Source organism: Corvus hawaiiensis, chromosome 24 (genome assembly GCF_020740725.1).
Source record: "Corvus hawaiiensis isolate bCorHaw1 chromosome 24, bCorHaw1.pri.cur, whole genome shotgun sequence".
Classification (NCBI taxonomy): domain Eukaryota; kingdom Metazoa; phylum Chordata; class Aves; order Passeriformes; family Corvidae; genus Corvus; species Corvus hawaiiensis.
Window position 1 is genome coordinate 8,617,067 of NC_063236.1, and position 22,081 is coordinate 8,639,147.

The 22,081-nt window shown below is 57.7% G+C and overlaps 2 protein-coding genes across 3 annotated transcripts; both read right to left on the minus strand.

Annotated features, from left to right (window-relative positions):
- Positions 1 to 237: 237 nt before the first annotated feature.
- LOC125337857 (pepsin B-like) lies at positions 238 to 5,803 on the minus strand. Its single transcript, XM_048328056.1, has 9 exons — positions 5,165 to 5,803; positions 4,234 to 4,387; positions 3,779 to 3,896; positions 3,020 to 3,138; positions 2,487 to 2,686; positions 2,221 to 2,343; positions 1,949 to 2,093; positions 1,238 to 1,336; positions 238 to 604 (listed from the first exon to the last, which is right to left on the minus strand). The coding sequence occupies exons 1-9, from the start codon at positions 5,218 to 5,220 to the stop codon at positions 452 to 454; spliced, it is 1,167 nt and encodes a 388-aa protein (XP_048184013.1). The 5' UTR covers positions 5,221 to 5,803; the 3' UTR covers positions 238 to 451.
- A 5,395-nt stretch (positions 5,804 to 11,198) lies between these two features.
- Positions 11,199 to 21,180, minus strand: FRS3 (fibroblast growth factor receptor substrate 3). 2 transcript variants are annotated; one of them, XM_048328174.1, is made up of 7 exons: positions 21,013 to 21,179; positions 18,582 to 18,704; positions 18,331 to 18,419; positions 17,207 to 17,393; positions 15,276 to 15,437; positions 14,647 to 14,798; positions 11,199 to 13,828 (listed from the first exon to the last, which is right to left on the minus strand). In XM_048328174.1, exons 3-7 carry the CDS (start codon positions 18,394 to 18,396, stop codon positions 12,938 to 12,940), a joined length of 1,458 nt encoding a protein of 485 aa, XP_048184131.1. In that variant the 5' UTR covers positions 18,397 to 18,419; positions 18,582 to 18,704; positions 21,013 to 21,179; the 3' UTR covers positions 11,199 to 12,937. The 2 variants fall into 2 exon arrangements, with proteins under 2 accessions (XP_048184131.1, XP_048184132.1); XM_048328175.1 differs by having other exon boundaries at positions 13,026 to 13,730; positions 21,013 to 21,180.
- Positions 21,181 to 22,081: the final 901 nt, after the last annotated feature.

Below are 22,081 nucleotides of genomic sequence, written 5' to 3' on the forward strand. Positions count from 1 at the left end.
CCCGCTCCAGGGTTGAGGGGTCATTCGAGTGTCGTGACTCACCTCACAGCCTCAGAGAAACCACAGGGCTCTGTCAAACCTTTTCCAGCTGCAAGGAAGGTCCGGGGCTTCCCCGCTGAGGTTTCCCGAGGGTTGCAGGTGGGCGCTGCCCATCCCTGGGGCTTTATCCCAGGGCCTGGAGCTTATCCCAGCACTTACCTTGCTGGAGGAAGGGATTATGAGCCACGGAACCCCTCAGGCTGCTCCCAACAAACCCAGGAGCTCAGAGACCGTTTGGGATGTTGCGGTTTATTTGTTACAGGAGGCGGTGAGGACACACTGACACAGAAATCCCAAGGGATGGGGGCTCATGTGGGCATGGAAATGTCCCTGGGAACGCTGTGGCACTCCAGCTGTGTTGGCAGAGCTGTGCCGGGCCAGGAGAGGGGCTGGAATTTGCTGCCTCGTCCCTCTAGGCTGACAGGGCGAAGCCCACGCGGTTGTTGGCCAGGTCGAAGATGGTGTAATATTCCTTGAGGAAAATGTCTCCCAGGATCCAGAGGGGCTGCCCGTCCAGGGAGGGCAGGTAGGTGACCTCGATGCCCAGGGTGCAGTAGCCTTTGCTCTGTAGGAGGGGAAGAACGGGGGGCCAGAGCCTCGAACGGGCACAGGGAGAGCATCACTGCCGGCAGGGAGCTCCAGGTTCCTCCCGGTGCCTCGGGAATTCAGCAGGATGGAGCCCCCAGGGAATTGTCAGGATGGAGCCCACAGGGAATTGTCAGGGTGGAGCCCACGGGGAATTCAGCAGGATGGAGCCCATGGGGAATTGTCAGGGTGGAGCCCTCAGGGAATTCAGCAGGATGGAGCCCATGGGGAATTGTCGGGGTGGAGCCCACAGGGAATTCAGTGGGATGGAGCCCACAGGGAATTCTCAGGGTGGAGCCCCCAGGGAATTCAGCAGGATGGAGCTCACAGGGAATTCTCAGGGTGGAGCCCACAGGGAATTCAGCAGGATGGAGCCCCCAGGGAATTCTCAGGATGGAGCCCCCAGGGAATTGTCAGGATGGAGCCCCCAGGGAATTGTCAGGGTGGAGCCCCCAGGGAATTCAGCAGGGTGGAGCCCACGGGGAATTCTCAGGGTGGAGCCCACGGGGAATTGTCAGGATGGATCCCACGGGGGAATTCAGCAGGATGGAGCCCCCAGGGAATTCCCAGGGTGGATCCCCCAGGGTGTTGTCAGGGTGGATCCCATACGCACGTTCAGGACGTAGGCGGAGGGGGAGAGCGGGAGCTGAGCGCCGCCGATGACGAAGGTGATGGGGGGCATGTCCTGGGTCCCGTTGCAGTCCACTGCATACTGCGGGGACAGGGACAGAGGAGGTGACAGCACGGAGAGGACGGAGGCCATCGTGTGCCAGGGTGACAAACACTCCATCCCCTGGCGGTGCCACGCCGTGGAATCATGGAATGGTTTGGGTTGGAAGGGAATTCAAGCTCATCCCATCCCACCCCTGCCATGGCAGGGACACCTTCCACTATCCCAGGTTGCTCCAAGCCCCGTCCAACCTGGCCTTGGACACTTCCAGGGATCCGGGGGCAGCCACAGCTTCTCTGGGAATTCCATCACAGGGAAGAATTCCCTCCCTATATCAAACCTCAGTTTCCTCTCCTTCCGTCTGAACCCATTCCCCCTTGTCCAAGGATCCCCCTTGTCACTCCAGGCCCTTGTCCCAAGTCTCCCTCTGGCTTCCCTGTAGCCCCCTCAGATCCTGGAAGGGGCTGTGAGGTCTCCACACAAATTTCTCTTCCCCAGGCTGAACACCCCCACCTTTCTCAGTCCCCTCATCCTCACTGTCACTTGTTCTGCAGCTGCCACATGAGTTTTGTGGGACCCGGTTGAGCCCAGGGCTCTGATTCCCACGCAAGGCTCCCCAGTGCTCCACACCCCCCAAAATCCCCGTGCACTCACCCCAAAGCTGGTCTCCTGGGCTCCCAGGGTCTCCAGGATGCTCTCTATGTACTCCTGGGGCACCGTCACCAGGAATGTCCCCGTGTCCACGATGGCCTGGCAGCCCTGGCTGCACCAGCCGCTCACTGACTGCTCGATGGCAAAGCTGGGAGGAGAACGGGGACAAGGACGTGGCTTTGGGCACCCACTGGCCCCTAAATCAGACACCTCGAGCTCTGCAAAGCTGCAGCTGAGCCAGGGGGGTGATGGCCAGAGGTACAAACACCACTCACTTCTCAAGTGCCACCTGCCAGTAGAGCTCCTGTGTCACCGGCGCCCACGTGATGTTCCCCTGGAAGAGCCGAGGGTCGATGCCCCCGAGGATGAGCTCTCCCCCGTACTCGTAGGTGGGCTGGCTGCAAAAAAGCAGAGTCACGGCAGCAGGGATGGGGAAATCCGTGTGATAAACGTGGGCTAGAGAGGGATAAATCCCTAAGGAACCCTCCTGGGGACAGGCAGGGCACACCAGGGTGTGCAGAGCGCCCTGAAAGGTTTTTACCGTGAGAAGTAAAAGCTGAAGACGGGCTCGGCGAGCTGGTTCTGCTCCAGCATCCCCTCCAGAGCCGTGGCCATCCCTCCCACTGCCAGCGAGGGGTACGCCATTCCCAGGATCCCATCGAAATCCGCGAAGTAGAAAGGCTGGGTCGGCTCGTCCTGGCTGAGCCCGAACTCCTGGCTGGTGATGGTGATGCTCTGGATCTGCAGGGGAAGGGGATCCGGGGTCAGCCGGGCAAACCCGAGGGGTGGCTGCTGCTCCGAAAGCACTGCAGGGTCCCAGCTGGTGCCAACAGCACCAGGCAGTGGGGAAAATCGGGAAAAACCCCCAGGAACTGGGTTAAAACCCAGCCAAAGCCCAGCTGTGTGGCTGAGGGTGGCAATAAACGCTTCGTATCGGTTCTGCCCAGGGTTTGTCCAAGCCTTGGCTACATAGGACATGAGATCGGCCCTTAGGCTGCTCCCGGGCTCATTCCATGGGCACACCCAGCCAGGACACAGCAGCGGGAGGGCAGGGATGGCACGGGGAGCGCTCACCCTGAGCGTGTCGTAGCCCAGCACGATGGTGACGGAGCCGCTGCCGTAGGACACGGTGCAGGACTGGCCACTGGGGGTGAAGGTGGCGGAGTGCCGGGGCTTGAACTTGGCGTGGTTGACTGGGGGAGAGAGAGAAGAAGGGAAAAGCCCTGGGCATGTGCTGCAGTGGGATTTCACTGCCGGCTGCTCCGCTGGGATCATCCCCAGGGACAGGCTGCTCCTCTACCCCGTGGTTCTCTCTCAGGTTTTGGGGTTTGCAGCCCAGTTTTGCCTGGATCCCTCTCCAGGGATCACAACCACAAGAGCAAAGCCCTCACGGTGAAATCCCCATCACTCTTCCACCGTGAGGGATGAGCTCTGCTGGCAGCGGGACATCAGCTCCGCAATTCCCGGTTTTCCTCTTCCCTCTGCCTGGCTACAGATAACCAGGGAGCAGCCTGAGATTCCTGGGATGGCCGTGGGGATTTGGCCATCCCTGAAGAAGGCAGAGGGCTCTGTGCTTCCCAAAGAAGGCACCAGCTATCCCAGATCAGCATCCCGGGGTCATTTGTGGTCTGGCATCGTGATGTCCCCAACAGAGGAAGAACAGGGACAAAGAAAAGGCACCCACTGGCACCTAAACCCATCTTGGCTTGGTCAGTCTGGGATGCTCTGAAACGCATCAAGCCCTGCAGTGCTGGGATAATAGCTGGTACTAATTAGCACTAATTACTCCTAGGAGCAGTAGTAGGTCTGCTCACAGCATCTGGGGGTACTCACAGCAGGCAGGACTCTTGCAGTCCGTGGAGGGCACCCACAGGTTGGAGGAGCCGGTGTCGAAGAGCACCAAAAACTTCTGGGGGGGTTCCCCGATGCTGATCTCTCCGAAGTAGGAGGACTGCAAAAAACAGGGAATGTTTTTTGAGCCTGGCATCCCAGTGCCAGGCTCACTCTCAGACCCAACCACACAGGAGCACACCGAGCTCTCATCCTGCATTTTCTCCCCCCAAAAAACGAAATATTAAATAATTACTGTAGGTTTGTTGTCTACAGAAAAGCCTCGCTCTTTGTGGCTGGGGGAGACCTTCCTTAAAGTTCCAAACAGAAGCTTAAAAGAGTGGGGGGGGAAAAAGAGGAATTTCTCATTTCCTGGAGGCTCAGGAGTGTCCAGATTGCTCTGGAAGGAGCCAGGAAGGAGGGAGGACAGGCAGTGACGGGGAGCGTGGGGCACTCACGTCCAGGTGGTTGGTTATGGGCTCGCTGACCACAGAGCCCTGGCTGGGCTGGTATTTCTTCACGGGATCATATTTAATGTGCTTCAGGAAATCAGCCAGCACCCCCGCTGCCCTCATCTTGTCCCGGATGGACTGGCCTTTCTTCAGGCTGATCCTGCACAGAGGGAGAGAAAACCCAAATGAGCAGAGCAGAAATTAAGAAGATTTGGGCATTTTCAAAGGCTCAGTTCTCTGGGCTCCTTTGAGCCATGGCAGGAGCTCTCCATGCCCCAGATCCCAGGAGCTGCTCTCCAGGTCCCAGGAGCTCTCCACGGCCCCAGGAGCTGCTCTCCATATCCCAGGAGCTGCCCTCCAGGTCCTCAGGAGCCCTCCAGGTCCATGGAGCCCTCCAGGTCCCCAGGAGCTGCTCCCATGTCCCAGGAGCTGCTCCCGTGTCTCCAGGAGTTCCTCTCCAGGTCCCAGGAGCTCTCCATGTCCCAGGAGCTGCTCTCCGTGTCCCCAGGAGCTGCTCCCCGTGTCCCAGGAGCTGCTCCCCGTGTCCCAGGAGCTGCTCCCCGTGTCTCCAGGAGTTCCTCTCCATGTCCCAGGAGCTGCTCCCCGTGTCCCCAGAAGCTACTCCCCATGTCCCAGGAGCCACTCCCCATGTCCCAGGAGCTCTCCATGTCCCCCGAGCTGCTCCCCAGGTCCCAAGAGCTGCTCCCCATGTCCCCAGGAGCTGCTCCCGTGTCTCCAGGATCTCTCCATGTCCCCAGGAGCTGCTCCCGTGTCTCGAGGAGCTGCTCTCCATGTCCCAGGATCTCTCCATGTCCCCAGGAGCTGCCCCGGGCTGTGCCCACGCCGTGGAGGTGCCGCCCGCCGCTCTCCCCACGGCTCAGCATCCTCGAGCTCCGTTCCCCGCCCTCTCCCCGCTCCTCCCGCACAGCTCACCCACCTCACCGCCCCCTCCGCCAGCTGCAGACACGCCAGGACCACCAGGAGCCACTTCATGGTGCCGAGCAGCTCCACGGTCACCCCTCGGGAGGCGGCGGCAGCCGGGCAGGGCTGCCCGGGCTCCCGCTTTTATCCCGGGAGGCAGCGCCGGCCCTTATCTGCTGACCTCCGCTTTCCATTAGCACCTCTCGCAGCCCCGGCCTCAAGGGCTTCTTTGTGCCTCGGGCCACGAGGATCCTGCGGAATCGGCGTCCCGAGGGCAGAGCTGCGCACGGCCTCGGGGGCGAGATCAAAGGGGAGCGATCCGATAAGGGGTCAGCGCTTATCGGGGACGAGGGACCCGACGTCGTCACCGCGCTGGGCCGTGGCTGCGCTCGCCAAAACCCGCGCAAGCCTTGCCCCGGGACAAAGGGACTCGCGGCTCTTGGCGAGGGAGGGAAACGCTTTTGTCTGCCCTCCTTCCGCCGCTGCAGAGAGCGGGGATGGAGGCGGCCGGCGGAGAGGCTTTCCCGGGACACGCGGCGAGGAGATGGAGCCCGTCAGCTTCCTTCTCTGGTTTGCTCCAGATGGTCCCCAGCTTCCTTCTCTGGTTTGCTCCAGGACTGTCCCCAGCTTCCTTCTCTGGTTTCCTCCAGGACCGTCCCCAGGTTCCTTCTCTGGTTTGCTCCAGATGGTCCCCAGCTTCCTTCTCTGGTTTGCTCCAGGACTGTCCCCAGCTTCCTTCTCTGGTTTCCTCCAGGACCGTCCCCAGCTTCCTTCTCTGGTTTGCTCCAAGGGGGTCCCCAGCTTCCTTCTCTGGTTTCCTCCAGGACCGTCCCCAGGTTCCTTCTCTGGTTTCCTCCAAGGTGGTCCTCAGTGCTGTCCTGCCTTCTCCTCTTCATCAGCATCCCAGACCTTCACTCCAGGAGATGAGCTCGTTTCCATGTCCTACCTGCTCCTGCTTTCCCCATTTGGGCAGAAACCACCCATTTTTCCATTCATTTGTTTATTTTGTGGAGCACACGATTCCCTCCCCATCCCATATCCAAAGGCAGGTGCTGTAACCGCCAGGAAGGTGCAACCCACCCTTGGGGTTTAACCCACTCTCTACATCCTCACACCAGCCCAGAAAGTCAGAAAATTCCTTGTTTGCTTTTTTCCCCCCGTGAAAACAAAGGATCCACAAACCCACACTTCCCAAATGGCCAACAAGCACCCAAACCAACCAGAACATTTTGAGTTATAACCCGAATATTCTGTAGGAAATGCACCAGAATGGGTTTGCTGGCGACCTAAATATTTTCTGGCCAACAAACCAAAGCTTTTTTGGTGATAACCTAAATATTTTCTGGCAAACGGGCCGTTATCCTGTTAGTTAGAGCCCAGGTATTTTTCAGAGCTCCTCCAGCCCTGCTTGCATCCCGAATCCATCACCCAACACCTTCTCCATCACCCGGCACCGCTCTCGCCGCTCATCCCGCACCAGCGCTCCGCACGGATTCCATTCCCTCGGGAGCACCGGGCAGCGTGCGTGGCCTCCTCTGGATATTGAGAGCGTCACACGGCGGTTATCGTGCTTGCCAGCAGGATTGGCGGAAAGATCGGGGCACTGGGATCGGGTAAAGAAGCGGATCCTGGCGGGAAGCGGGGCGCGGTTATGGGAATGCCAGCAGAGCATCGCCCGCTCCCGGCACGGCCCCACGGGGCACGGGGAGCAGGTGCCCTCTGCGGCACTCACACACATTCAAAAAGCACTTTCTGGCCCTTTTTGACCCAAAGTGGGGCAGCTCTGAGGGAATTAGTCCAGCAGGAATTCTGGATTCGCAGAGAGCCGGAGTCACCGCGCCGAGCGGGGATCGCGCACCCGCGCTGCTCCCGGGATTTCCCTCAGGACAGGCCTCCGGGCATTCCCTCTGCTTTGCTTTCAGTTTCTCTTCTGAGCTGGTTTGGTGGCCCAGCTCCAACCCAGGGAATCCCATCTGTGACCCCACTGCCTTTCCCGGGATGCTGCAGGGGGTGAGCCCAGCGCTCCAGAGGAGCCTGTGGAACCTGGAGAAGAGGAGGTTCTGTGGAGACCTCACAGCCCCTTCCAGGACCTGGAGAGGCTACAAGGAGCTGGAGAGGAGCTGTTCATGAGGAACTGGAGTGAGGGAAAAGGGGAATGGGTTCAGGCTGAAAGAGAGGAAATTTAGGTTTGATATCGGGAAGGAATTCTTCCCTGTGAGGGTGAGGAGGAGCTGGGATGGAATTCCCAGAGAAGCTGTGGCTGTCCCACCCCTGGAAGTGTCCAAGGCCAGGTTGGACATTGGGGCTTGGAGCAACCTGGGATAGTGGAAGGTGTCCCTGCCACGCCAGGGGTGGAACTGGGTGGTTTTTAAGTTCCTTCCAACCCAAACCAGTCTGGGATTCCATGGTTCTCTGCCCCCGGAGCAGCTGTGTTTATGAACCCACACAAGCTCTCCGATCCTCCCCTCGGTGCTGCACGAGCTGCTTTTAGTGTTTTATTTCCAAAACAGAGGCCACAGTACACAGGAACAGCGTCCATCACATCAAAAGAAAGACTCCTCTTTCTCTGTGAGGGAAAGATGGGTAAATCAGCTGTAAATAAAAAGGTTGGGCTCCACGTCAGGCATTTAAATTCCCAAACCAGGAGAGGATCAGTGACTTCTTGATGCTGAGGACCTACAGGGGCTCAAAGGGAGGTGGAGAGGGATTTTGGATAAGGGCATGGAGAGACAGGACAAAGGAAATGGCTTCACACTGACAGAGGGGAAGCAGCACATGGAATTGTCCTGTAAACGTGCCACCAGCCAGGACATCCCATTCCATTTATTCTGCACAGTTTCACACTTCAAGGCGAACCAGGAGCCATCCTCAGGGCACAGAGCTGTTCCTCAGAGAGGGACTGGCTGGATTTCCGTGGGAATAACCCAAAGGAACAACTGCACAGCAACCCCCGGCTCAGGGCAGCCGAATCCCCACAGCACCTTTGCTCCTCTGCCACATCAGAAATTCAGTGGCCAAGGCACCAGCACCGGTGACAAGGACAGGAATGGCACGGGAGGGGTTTGAGGTGACACTGAAGCATCAGGGCCTTTCAGCTGGAAAAATCCCGCTCACTTAGGGAAGGAAAACAGATTAGATCCCATCTTTACAATCAGCCTTTTCCATCCCCTGGCCTGTAATTGCCAACTTCAAAGCTCCCAGGGTTCTCACTAATGAACTCACCCCCAGTAACAGCAACCCAAACCTGTTCTGCTGCCTCTGAGCAGCATTTCCAGACCAGCCGAGTTTGGGGGAAAGACAAAAATTCCCAGAAACACAGAGGGCAGCCCTCCCAGAGGCTGGAATTAGGAAATGGGTTCGTTAACCATCATTCATTAATGATCCTCCACCTGAGCAGGCTGAGCAGCATCACACAGAGAGACAATGAGAGAACAGGGAGCTGGAGTGCCACCCCTGGTTTGGTTTTCCTGCCAGTAAACAGCACAATTTAGGTAATAAAAACAACAATTCCTCAGAAACAACAAACACATTCGAGTTTTCTCTGCAGAAATATTGATCCTTCAACCCTCAGCACCTCTCCTTTCCCCTCCCTGTAAGGCAGGCACAGCTCACAGGGATTCCCACCTCCTTCCCTGAGGGAAAAACACCTAAAATGGGTTAAAAGAGAAAAAACCCTCCCATGGTAAGACACTGGAACACTGGGAGAAGCTCTGTTCCTACCAATGGGTTCTTGGGAAAGGGAAGAGGGGGAGATCTGTTTGGGAATTCAGCAGGGGGGAAATACCTGGGGAAGAAATCTGATGGATTAACTCAGACTCAAACAAGAACCACTTAGAAAGGTCAAGGCTGTGATATTCCCTCTGCTCAGCCCATGGCTGCTCACAAAGCATCCCTAAATTACAATTCCAAGTGGAGGAAGGAGCCCAGCGAGGACAGGTCAGCCCCCAATGGGGCCACACAGACCCAGTCCCCAGGCAAGCACTGGAACCTCCAGCCCAGCTCCCACCCCCAGGGCTCAGCCACCACCCAAATCCACCTCATTTTGCTGCCTAAACCCTTTTTGAGAACCGAAGTCTCAGCAAACATTCCACTGAAGCAGCTCCTTTCCCAATTTTCCAGTTACCAGAACACCAAGCTGAACCACCTGAGCTTGGGGCAGAGAGGAGGAGAGCTCCGAGCGTCCCCTCAGCTCCGGGGACAAACTCCAGAGCAGGTTTTGGATGGTTTTTCCCACCCATCTGTACCAGCTGGATGCACAGAGGCCAGGATGGATCCCTGAAACCCAAATGCAGATTTATGGATGCATCCACCAAGGGGGAGGATTCTGCTGAAAACTGGGAGGATATTCCATGGCTGGAGGGATCACCGGGTATCCCATCCAGTTTCCCATCCAAGCCCAGCAGAGCGGTGTCAGACCCAAAGGAAAATCCATAAAATCCACCTTGACAAGGTTCCCTAAGGACAAAACAGATTGGGGAAACATTCCCAACCCAAATAAAACAACCACAGGCAAAAACTCCGAAAAGACCCAAATCCCAGAACCGAAGGGATGAGAGAGCACGGACTCGGATTCCCTCCTCACTTCCCAACCCAAACCCGGATCCTCCTCTGGTTTCTCCCACGGCCACTAGAGGAAGCTGCGACACTGCGCCGGAGAATCCCAAATGTGTCACCGGAGCTCCCGGGGCTCCGGGAACCGCGGAGCCAGCGCCGGACACGGCTCCGCTGCTTCCCTGCGCTTCCACTCCTCCCGCAAAAACGGATATTGCGGAATTCTCAAAGAGTCCTCGTGGCTTAGTGCGGGCACAGGTCTGGGGAAGTTTTCCAGAAGAGCAAAAAAGAGGGGGAAATCACTGGGATGTGAACACGACGCGCACCCTGAAATCCCCGAGTTCCATCCTGGCTGCCGGCACTACAATTCCCATTTAATGGCTCGAACGTGGAACAACCCACCGCAAACAATGAGCTGAGACCGGCTTTCCATTGCCAAAGCTTCCCGGGGAGTTTGGGATGGCGCTGGAGCTCAGCCTGCTGAGCCAGCAGGGGAGAGGGGACACGAGGGGACACGGAGCACAGGATGCTCCACGCTGGAATGGGCAGCTGCCATCAGCTCGGTCCTTCCTCATCTTCAAGGTCCAGGGAATTCTTCTCCTTCTTAGAAAAGGAGCAGCATCCCGCAGGATAACCAGGATAAGGATGTGCTGTGTCCCTGTCACTGCCGCTTCCAGCATCCTTTGGGAACACTGGATTCGCCAAGGAGGGAAGGGAGGCGCGGCTGGGACAGCCCAGATCACCTGGAGGACGTAAAATCAGCAGTTCAGGTGATCCAAGATGGATTTCCCAACACAAAGCTCTCGTGGAGCCACCGAAATGGGATTGCCAGACTTTTTAAGGAACACCAGAGGGAATTCCCTGCTCCCAGGAGCTCACAGACCTTTCCATCCCACCCTCAGGGACACGTGGCCACGCTGGTGGCACCGGGCAGCACCCAAGGACAGCCCCAGCCCTGAGCACAAAGAGCCCAGCCCAGCACATTCCCTGGAATTTAACCCACCTGGAAAGGGGGTGGGAAAGGGCCCTCACCTCCTCCTCCATGGAAACGGAAAACATTTCATCCTCTTTGCCCTTTCTGGGGAAAAAGGGAAAAGGAATTTTGTATTTCTCAGCTCCAGCAGGTTCCTACAGAGGCTCCAGAAGGGAGCTGTGCTGTCCCAGAGGGTGACACCGACAGCTTAGAAACTCTTTATTTAAATACTTTATTTAAAGCTTAATGCAGTTAACTTTTATATATTTATATTTATATATAGATATAGATATAAACAATTTCTTCTCTCACTTCCCTAAATGAAAGCTGGATTTAGGGGGGATACATTACTTGGGGGGGGGGGGGGGGAGGGTTGTCTTTTTCCTTCAAATAAAGTCATTTGTTATACATATAAAAATATATTACTTGGGTTTCCTTTCCGTTACGGGTGACACAAGGGACGGGGCGGACGAAAGAATGGAAGACGAGCACGAGGACTTCCAAAATGGAAAGAAAAACCAGTGGATTGAAGCATGTGGCACACCTGGAATTTATAGTGCAACAGCAAGCTAAGAACTCCACGTTCTGCGACACAAACATGGCACCACTCAGACTTGGGACACGTGGCCTCGCTCCCGACAGGGTCACGGCTCAATAGGACATGACAGCACCAAAAACCAAAAAAGAAAAAAAAGGCTGAACTTCCAAACCCTGGGAATCAAGCTCCTGGCTCTCAGAAGCAGCTTGGAGCTGAGGGATGGGGTTCTTTCCTCTTCCATGGACGTCAACACCGGGAAACACCAAAGGACGAGGGGGACGTGAGGCTTGGCAACGTCTCTGCAGGCAGCAGGACCCTCGCTGGGCACGGATCCAGCTCCTGTCCCGGGAGGAACACGGACACAGCCAGCAGGAGGTGAGGCTCCAGAGCACCCAGAGCGCTGCTCTCCATCGGAACAGGCACACAGAAATCCAGGGAAGGGCCGAGCCGCCGCCGCGTGTCCCGCGGGGAGGGGCGGGGGGACATCCCGGGGCAGCTCAGCGCAGCCCCGGCATCGAGACAAAAATCCACAGCAAAAGGCCACAAATTTACCCGAAATTTTAGCCCTTCCAGGTCCGTAGTTGAGGGAACAATCTGCACATTCACTCCCAACACCGAACAGAGGCTGCTCCCAACCCCAGCCAGGCGTGTGGGTGTAGGCAACGACTTTGATGCCACTCCAAGCTCGGCTGCCCGGCGGCTCCACTCCCACTCCCACGTCTCCCATTCCATTTCCCACCCACCCCGTGACAGTCAGGCCCGAGTTCATAAATTCCTGATTCCCAGCTGCTCTTTTCCACAGTGTTTTCCCCCCAGTTGGTGGCTGAGCAAAGCCACCGAGATCTTTTGGGACCTGTCCCCCAAGCAGGAGCGAGCCCCAGCGAGCACACGCTGCGGACTGGCACCAGTTTGGCAACAAACTGGGATGCGAAGGAGCAGTTCATAAATAAATAAGTAAACAAATAAATAAATCCACAACACTTCTCAGCAGCTGCCGAAAAGAACCCTCCAAAAAAACAAAGCAGGGTATGGCACAAGTGAAGTTTTCTAGACCAAACTTCCAACCTCCTTCATGGTTGTGGCCTTTCCCTCCTCTCCTAAAGCAGGGAAGGGAATTTTAAGGATTTAGGCAATCAGGTTTCTGTGATCACAGTGAGTGCCCATGGCTCTGTGTCCTCCTCGCTGAATTGCAGCTGCCCAATTTAAATTGAATCTGAGACAGGGACAGAAGGATAAAAAGCTTCAGGAACACAGGGAACAGTGAGCTGAGGGTGGAAAGGCCACGGCGGCGTGAGCTCCGTCGTCTCCAGGGACCTCTGGAACCACAAGGCAAACCCCAGCTCTGGAGTGGCCTCCTGGAGCTCTCCTGGAGGTGTGACATCCACAGGAAACAGGCTCGATTGGCACGGAGCTCCTAAAGCCGCTCGGTTTTGGGAGCACTCGCCCATGGCACTGCCCAGCTCTGGCTCAGCTCTGCCCCACCCCAGGCGGTGCCACGTCACTGCTGGCACCTCCCGCCCGGAGTTCAACCCTCAGAGTCACCAAACATCCCACAAGGCTTGAAAAACGAGCGACACAGAGAGGGGAGGACGGAGGGACAGACGAACCTCAACAGCAGCAGCCCCCCCAGGGAATGGGCGAACAATGGCGAATGGGAGCCACACGGGGCAGGGCACAGCGAGGGGCAGGGACCAAAGCCACGACACGGGGCTGGCACTTGGGGCCCCTCACAGGGGCAGGTCAGTGCTGTTGTGCCGCGTTTTCCTCGAGGTGCCATCGTCCCTGGGCAGTGCCCGCTGCAGGCTGGACATGGCCGCCGTCTTTTTGAGGTCAATCACGGCGTACGAGTCGGTGTGGCGGCCACCGGGGCTGGCAGGGGGTGGCACCCGGGGGTCCTGCTGTCCCTTGCAGGGCTCAGGCTCCAGCTCCACCTGGATGTAGTTGAGCTGCCGTGGAGGCTCCGGGCAGGGCCGGGGGAAGTCGAAGCTGAAGACGTTGGGCAGGCGGCTGCGCCGGGCTCTGGGCAGGAAGGAGCGGCGAGGCTGCAGGGCCGCGCTCTCCGAGCTCAGGGAATTCTGCAGGGGCTCCTCCTCGCCAGCCTCGGAGAAGCCATTGGGGGATGGCGTGGCTGCCGTGCCAGCGTCCTCGTCCCTGTGCCGGGCCGGTTGGAGCTCCCACACCGGCGGCAGCGCCGGCAGGTTCTCGTAGTGCAGCAGCGCCGAGCGGCGATGGGAGCAGCTCCCGTCCTCCCGGGACACTTTGGAGCGGCCGGCCCGGCACAGGGATGAGGTGCTGGGGGCCACCAGCCCGTTGAGGTTCTCGTAGATGCACTGAGGGGATGGACACCCCTCCTGACACTCGTTGTTGTTGTTGTTGGGAGGGCAGAGGTGCGCCCGGCATTCCCGGGGATGCCGGCACAGCCGGCGGTAGCCGGAGGTGGGAGCCAGCACGAATTTCACCTCCCCTGCAGGCTGCAGGAAGACCTGGGGGTTTCGGTCTTCCAGGGAGCAGCTGTGGTTCCTAGGGGGGAAAGGAGGGTGGGCTTCAGGCAAGGAGTGCATACAGTGCCGGCCCCTCGGCTCCGGCTCCCCGGTGGCCGTGTTGACGTAGGTGTGGGACTGCAAGGAGAGAAGCAGAGGGACAGTGACAGGAGGAGAGAGCAGAGACCAGAGCAAAGCAGCTGAGAAACCACCAGGAGAGGGGAATTCATCTGGTGGAACGGGAGAAAAAGGGATTTTGGAAGTCGGGAAGGTTTTGGGAGGTAAAATGTAGAAGTTGGTTTAGGTTTTGTGGGCTGGGAGAGAGACAAAAAGAGCCCAGCTGCAGATCCGCACTGTGTGTCCACATGGTTGGGCATCTGCAGGAATTTCCTCATGGAAAGGGTGGTCAGGCTTTGGAAGGGGCTGCCCAGGGAGGTTTGGAGGTGTCACCTGGATGTGGCACTCAGTGCTCTGGGCTGGGTGACAGGTGGGCATCGGGCACAGGTTGGATTTAATCTTTTCCAAGGTCTTTTCCAACCTCAGTGATTCTGGGATTCTGTGTCATGCTTGATGCACATGGCCACTCACAAACTACCTCCTCAAGTGATCCCACAACCCTCACACCTGCCCAGGCTTCCCTGGGTTTTGTAGGAAAAATCTTAAAATTCTACAATGGAGAGCAAAGAGCTGAACCTCAAAACTAAAAATAAAAAGGGTCTGAATTGAGGGGTTGTGTGACAGCTGACAGGTGGCTGCCACCCAAATACCAGTGGGTTGAGGACACAAGTCAGATTTTTGTGACAGGGCATCATTTCTAGTGAAGTGTCAGAGAGCAGGAGCCTCCAGGAGCAAAATGAAGTGAAGAGAATAAAAAGAGTGGCAAGGTGTGAGGATCCCCTGAGCTCTGAGGGAAGGAAACCCAGAATTGCACAGAGCAGAGTTGAGGGTGGGTTTACCTGCTCCTCAGGGCCCAGGAGGGGGTGAGTTGAGTCTTCCCCCACAGAGGAATGTCTCAGGCTGCTCACTGAGGGGTGCCGGGCTGCAGAGTAGGACAGGGATTCTCCAGGGAAGCTGTGAAATCCATTGGGAAGTCCAGTGTAGCCCAGAGCTGTGAGAGAATCAGGGCAGAGAAGCATTAAATTGGTACAAAATAGAATTATTTTTACACTTTCAGAATGACCTGGGCACTTCTAGACACCCTGGAAGGTAAAACCAGCCTGTCCAGGAGACACAAGGGAAAAGCCTTCCTTTAAATCTATGGAATTCCTCATGGAGACAGGAACTGAGCCATCCACATGTGGCTTCCTGCAGAAACTGCCTGACCCTCCCAAGAGCTACTCAGGAGAGGCCACTTGGACGTGGTGGCCCAGCAAAATCCAGCTGAGGGGTGACAGCTCTGACTCTTTGAAGGGCTTCTCGTGTCGTCGTTTCCTCGGAAACCAAATTCCCCACGGGAAACGAGCGGGGGCCTTTAGCACAGGAGCACACATGGGACAGCTCCACGGGCAGCTCCATGGGAGCACTGCAGACATGACCCCCAGCCCTGTGTCCCCTCTCCTGTCCCCACACACTGATGGGCTCTTACTGGTGGGTGGCTGGGGGCTCCGGGCCGGCTCCCGGTCCGAGGGGTGGCTGTTCCTGGTGATCACCACGGGCTCTTCCACCACGTTGATGCTGTTGCACTGCATCAGCTCCTGCAGCAGGTTGAAGATTTCTTCTGCTCGGGAGCATTTGAAGGCAAAAATCCCTGCCAGGGCCAGAGAGGAGGGTCAGAGAAGCAAGGAAGTGATCCTGCTTTAAAAAGATGTGTTATTCCCACTTCTAAATGAATTCTGATTTCTTCTGCTGTTGTTTAACACAACCAAGCCACAGCCACAGAAAACCAACCAAAACCCTGTGGATTATTCAGGAAATACCAGCAGAAATCATGGAATACAGAATGGTTCGGGTGGGAAGAGACCTTAAAGATCATCCAGTTCCACTGCCAACCTTCCCCAAGCCCAGGTTGCTCAGAGCTCCATCCAGCCTGGCTTCAAACCCCCTCAGAGCTGTGGTACCTCACACCACACGGGTGTGGAGGGCCAGGGGAACTGATCACCTCTTCCATCTGAACTCCCCTGGCACCCAGTCCATCCCTTCCCAGGGGAAAATCCAGGCAGTGACTCCTCAAAGCTGGACTGGGCCCCGTGCACGGGAGGGAGGGACGGGAACGTCGCGTTTTGAAAAATCTCTGGGATTGAAGAGTCTCTCCCCAAAGGAGCAGCCCAGCCCAGGAACCAATCCCAGGCTGGCACACGCACACACCAAAGCCATGGCAACAGGAACAGCCTGGCAACAAGGGCTGCTCCCAAAGAACCACGTTTTCCACGTTCTGGCCAAAAAAAAAATAGCTGGATTGCCTTGACTCAGGTGGGGAGCAGCATCAGCAAGGAGGCTTCCAGGTAAAATTAATAAGCAGCATAAAATCCTACAAGGAAGGGAGAAAATGCAACAAAACCCATCATCCCTCTCATTTCTGCTTGAAGTGTTTCTGGTAAAATTTCTGCAGGATGGGAGAGCTCTGCCTGAACAGAACCAAACCACACAGAGAGGCAGAATTTTTATCACTGCATTCAATTTTCATCACTGATCCTCGACCCTGCAAAAGGCAAAGCAGAAACCAAAGGACAAATTCCCTGACAGGAGAGGAAAACCCCACTGAAATCAATATTAAACAGCAGCAGATGCCACTGCAGCTTCCACACAGACCCTGGGCACTCACAGGAGTCCTTCTGGAGTTTACAAACACATTAACAGAATGAGGAAACAACTTTTTTTTTCCTCCCAAGGGGATGCAGACGCCAAGAAAATATTCAGCTCTTTTTAAAAGCAAGAGAGACAGACTGGTAAAGGAACCAACAGGCCCCATTGTCAAACTGTAATTCCTCTATTCCCAGACTATTCCCAGTGCTCCTGGGTGACTCACTTCCCTCTGCATGCTCAGAACAGCAGGGAAACGTGGAACTCTTTTTCCTCTGTCACAAAGTGCTGCCAGGCCCAAAATCAGAGCTCTGAGCAGAACCAGCACTGATCAATTTAGGGGAAAAGCACTGAGGAAAACACAACTCAACCAATTGTTACTCTGTGGAATAAAAAATCCCAAAAAGGACCCGGAAAAAGGTGCAGGTGCTGCTTTATCGTGAGCTGAACGATGCTTAACAAAGCCTCAAGCCTTGCAAGCGCCTTTTAGCTCCTGAGGGACGCCCAGCCACCCCTCCTGCCCCAGAGCACAGAGTAACAACCCCAAAAATGCTCCACCAGCATCCCCACGAGCACCAGCAAGGCAAGGCCACCAGATTTACACCCAGTTTAACCCTTTTAATCCACAGCACCCCCCCACACGTGCACCAACACTCCGGGGGGAAGAGGCTGCGGACACCCTGAGCGCCAGGAATTCGGGAAGACACGAGGAGCAGCTGCCTTTGGGGAGAGAAATCTCAGCGTTGCCACCCCCAGGGAGCCCCCCCAGGGACTGACCCTGCCCGGTGTGGCAGCGGCGGCCGCTCTCGAAGGAGAAGAGGTTGGAGTCGAAGCCGTAGCGGCGCAGGCACAGGTAGGGCCACCTGACGGCGTCGCGCTTGTGCGTGTGCAGGATGAGCTCCCTCTGCGTCAGCTCCATCACCCCCGAGCCCAGCTCGTGCCCCTCATCGTCCACGTTGGTCACCTGCAGGGGACCCAGCGGGGAAATGAGAGCCACGGATTGGTTGAGGTGGGAAAAGAGCTCCGGGATCAGCGAGGTCAAAATGCCCGCTTCGATCCATCGCCAGGTGGGCACCGCCAGGGGTGGGGACTCCAAAGCTCCCTGGGCAGTTCCAAGGCCTGACCATGCTTTCCATGCAGAAATTCCTCCTGATTTCCAGCCTAAACCTCCCCTGGTGCAGCTTGAGGCTGATTCCTCATCCTGTCCCTTCAGGCTGATTCCTCGTCAGACCGCCCCCGGCTGCCCCCCTCCTGTCAGGGACTTGTGCAGAGCCACAAGGTCCCCCCTGAGCCTCCTTTGCTCCAGGCTGAGCCCCTTCCCAGCTCCCTCAGGAGTTCTCCAGACCCTTCTCCAGGTGCTCCAGCTCCATTCCTTCCCTGGACACGCTCCAGCCCCTCGATGTCTCCCTTGCCGTGAGGCTCCAGAGCTGGACAGGGCCCTCCAGGTGCCCCTCACTGCTACCCACACCAGCCCACCCACGGAGCACTGCAATTCCATGGATTCCCCTCCATTTCCTGCTGCCTTTTTCCCAGCTGAGAGCAGGGATTCATGGCTGGCAGAGGCGCCGAGCTGTCAGCCCTGGAGCCTGCGAGCTTGGCAGCTCAGCTGCTGTGTCTGAGCCCAGGCTCTGGAACACAGCCCTGAGCAATAAAAGGTTTTTCTCTCCAGTCCCCCATTTCCTCGCATTTCCCAAGCAGAGACAATTCAGCAGCAAATACAAACACATTTGCAGCAGGAGTTTTTTAAGGAAAGGGGGGAAAAAAAAAAGCCCAAAGCAGAAGTGATGAATTTGCAAATCCTCTCGAGGGATGCTTGTGTGCAGGGGCAGAGGTTTGCTCTCCCCTCGTGCAGTCAGAGCTGTCCCACACCCTCTGATGGGGTTGAAGGGGTAAAAATTTACCTTAAATTTGGTGGGGTGGTTGTCTGGGATGCTGTCTGTGCACAGACAGCTGCAGCAGCTCCCCATGACGCCAGGCAGAGAGGCAATCCCTGGGGACAGGACACAAACCGGGCCACAATCACATTCCCAGTCCAACTCTCCTGCCCTCTCCCAGTATCCCTCCCCCATCCATCCCAGGGGGTTTGGAGCTCCAACTCTTCACTCTGCTCCTTGATTGATGTAACACTAATTAAAACCAACAGGTTTCTTACCATCAGGCAGTTGTTGGGTTTGTTTTGGAGAAGGAATTCCCGCTGCAGTCCCTCTATCTCCCTCAGGACTTCATGGCAAGCAGGTTTCACCTAAAACACGAGGGAAACACTCCCATCTTCCACCTGGCAAGGAGAAGACAATTAAACAATGATAAAAGCAGAGAAAATTAAAAAGCAGGGGGTGGGAGAGCGACTGAACTTCCCTTCAAACATCCCAAGGAAGGTGGGTGCATTTCGTGTTTAATGAACCACATTTATATCAACACAGAAAACTCTGCACGACAATGAGAAACACACAGCTAAAACGAAAATTAAAGAAGAGGTGTTTTACTTCCTGGCTTTGGGATCCTAAAAGGATCCTTAGGATCCTACAGAGGAGTGAATAAAATAAAACTGAGCAGCCAGGGGTGGTGAGGCAGCTGCTGCTGAGGAATGAGGAGGTGCCTTCACTGCAGGGAAGGTCCTTCAGGGTCAGAGAACCAGCAGCTGCTCTGCTTTGGAGCAGGAGAAACAAAAAAGGCCACAAAACACTAAAACTCTGATATCTGACCCAGTCAGTGCAAGGATCAGGTAGGAGTGAGAAATATTCCTGGGTTTTGCACTTGTAGTGAGAAATGTGAAATTCTGCTGTCCCTGATGGAAACTTAAAGGACTCCAGATCCAGCCCCGGGCAGGAAACAGGGGATGATGCCAGGTGTGCCCTGAGAGCAGCTCAGGATCTCTCCATCCGAGCCACCAGGATGATCCCAGCCCGGCAAATTGGGAACCTCTTTCCATTGGGAGCCTCTTTCCATTGGGAGCTTTTCCCTCTGCCATGCCAGAGTCTGCCTCCCCCCTCTCCAAATCAAACCATGGATCATGGAGTGGCAGAACTGCCCTGGGCCCCCTTCCAGCCTGGAGAGAGGGGGAAGAGCCACCCCTGAGTTGCCAAGGGGTCCCATTCCATTTTTACATCAAAACAGCTCCTAAATCACCTCCCACTGCACCCCCGTGCCTTCACTCTGGCCCTTGGAGAATTCCCCACCTTGCCCTAGCCCTGCCAATTGCCCAGAACGCTTCTCAGGAACAAAGGAAGCCGGTGCCAGCTGCCCTCCCGCACACACCTGCCAGCCCTACAGCAGCACCACACCCTCCCTGTGCCGCCCCACACCCGCCCCAGCCAGCCTGCCTGCTCTCTCGGCTCAGCACGGATTCCTTCCCCTCACAGGCTTTGGGCAATAATTTAGCAACAGATCCTGCTCGGTCTGATCCGGGCACTGGGGGCTGTGTCCTGTGGTTGTGCCCTCCCGCTCCCTCCTCAGGACCCCCCAAATCCCTCAGGAACAACAGCTGGAGAAAACATTCTGCCTTTGCCCCCTCTTTCTTTACTCCTCTCTCCCTCCACCCCCACCTACGAGGGGTCAGCCTCAAGTGCTGTGGCTGATCAAGGACAGTTTTTACAGTGAGGACTGAACAAATGAACTAAAAAACCACCACGAGCTGCCTGAACACTCCCTCGGCGCTTCCCACTGCTCCTCGCTGGTGAATATTTCAGCAGCATCCCTTTCACACAGAAACTCCCGAGTCTCCTGCTCTGCACTTCCAACACCTTCCCAACACCTGTGCGCCAGTTCAGAGCTCAGCCAGTCACTAAAAACACCCCAAACACCCCACAGCAGGAGTGGGTCCCTCCTAAGACCACCAGCCCCATCCAGACTCCCAGCATCCCAACCTAAATCCTCCCCAGCCCTGCTTGGACCAGGCTCACCTCTCCCAAATTCCCAGCCAGGTTGTTCCCTCCTCCCAAACCCCCAGCCTGCAGAAGCCCCTCGTGCCTTCACCCTCCTGCCAGCCCTTCTCTTAAACCCAGAGCTGGAGAAGAGGATCCCCCTAATCCCAAAGGATCGGGGCACCCCGACACCCCCTGCACAGGGACACACGGAAACCTCGTGTGGAAAAGCACCTGGTCCCACATCAACCCCTCCAGGGACAGACCCAACACATCCCCCAGCCTGCGAGGGAAGGAGGGAGGGAGCAGGGAGGCAGCTCTGGGGGCAGGAGGGGCCAGGAGAAGGGGCTGGAGAGATGAGGAAGGGGCTGGAGGAGGAAAGGGACGGAGGGATGAGGAAGGGGCTGCAGGGATGGGGAAGGGGCTGCAGGGATGAGGAAGGGGCTGCAGGAACGAGGAAAAGGAAGGCGGAAGGGGCTGCAGGGAGGAGGAGGATGGGGCTGCAGGGACATGGAAGGGGATGAAGGGATGAGGAAGGGGATGGAGGGAGGAGGACGGGCCTGCAGAGCCCGTGGGACCGAGGGGCCTGAGGAAGGGGCGAGTCCCGGGGGATTACCGGGGAATTGGCTGCGAAGGGCGGCCGGGGGAGCCCGGGGAGGGGGGGGCACGAGGGGAGGGGACAGGGGGCGATGCCGCGGCCCCGTTCCAGGCGCGGCTCGGTACCTGAGGCGCTCCCGGCTCGGCCGTCCGGGAGCTGCGGCCCGGGGCCCCCGGCCCGGCCCTTCCCGGAGCCCGGAGCGTGCTGGGGCCCCCAACCCGGCCCTTCCCGGGGCCTGGAGCGTGTCGGGGCCCCCGGCCCGGCCCTGCCCCTGCCCGGCCCGGCGGGTCCGGGGGTCCCCGGTCGGGCCCGGAGCGATCGGGGCCGGGCCGGGCCCGCCGGAGCAGCGACACCGCGAGAGCGCCGCGGGGCCGCCAGGGGGCGCCAGGGGGGCGCGGCGGGGCCTCGGGGGGCGGGGCCTCGGGGGGCGGGGCCGGGAGGGGCGGGGCCTCGGGGGGCGGGGCCGGGAGGGGCGGGGCCGGGGAAGGGGGCGATGAACGGGAGGGTTTTGGGGGGTCAGTGAGAGGGTTTGGGGGTCTGAGGCAGGAGAGGACGCTGGGGTGGGTCAGCGAAGGGGGATTTGGGGGTTTGGGTTGGGGGATGGTCGTGGAGGATCAGTGGGGGAGGATTGGGCGGGGGTCTGAGGAAGGAGAGGGGCTGGGGGGACGCTGGAAGAGGATTTGAGGGGTCTGGGTTCGGGGGATGCTCGAGGGGGATCGATGGAGGGGGATCGGGTAGGGGTCTGGGGAAGGAGAGGGGCTGAGGGGTCAGTGCAGGGGGATTTGGGGGGGTCTGGGATGGAAGGATGCTCTCGGTCAGGGGAGGGGGATTTGGGGGGGTCTGGGATGGAAGGATGCTCTCGGTCAGGGGAGGGGGATTTGGGGGGGTCTGGAGTAGAGGGAGACTCTAGAGGAGCGTTGGGGAAGGAGGGGGCTCGGGGAGGCTGAAGCACTCACAGCGTCCCCGGCCCAGTCCCACCAGTCCCGGAGCACTAAACCAGTGCGGGCAATGCCGGGGTACTGCTGGGGTCCCGCTGCACCCCCAGACCTCCTCGCAGGGCTCCTGAATGCTCGTGGTCCGGCTGTGCAGGACCCTGCCTGAACCCAGAATGCCCATCTGGGCCGGGATGGGGCACAGCTGCCCGGCCGGGAACACATGGGGAGGGTCCAGGGCACACCCAGGACACAGGGAGTC

Coding starts and splice junctions, on each gene's coding strand:
- LOC125337857 (XM_048328056.1), bottom strand. CDS start 5,220: ATGAAGTGGCTCCTGGTGGTCCTGGCGTGTCTGCAGCTGGCGGAGGGG. Junction 4,388..5,164: donor CTGGCGGAGGGGGCGGTGAG/GTGGGTGAGCTG, acceptor CCCTCTGTGCAG/GATCAGCCTGAAGAAAGGCC. Junction 3,139..3,778: donor CTGCAAGAGTCCTGCCTGCT/GTGAGTACCCCC, acceptor TCTCTCCCCCAG/TCAACCACGCCAAGTTCAAG.
- FRS3 (XM_048328174.1), bottom strand. CDS start 18,396: ATGGGGAGCTGCTGCAGCTGTCTGTGCACAGACAGCATCCCAGACAAC. Junction 15,438..17,206: donor CCGCTGCCACACCGGGCAGG/GTCAGTCCCTGG, acceptor TGGCCCTGGCAG/GGATTTTTGCCTTCAAATGC. Junction 14,799..15,275: donor GAGCCCCCAGCCACCCACCA/GTAAGAGCCCAT, acceptor ATTCTCTCACAG/CTCTGGGCTACACTGGACTT.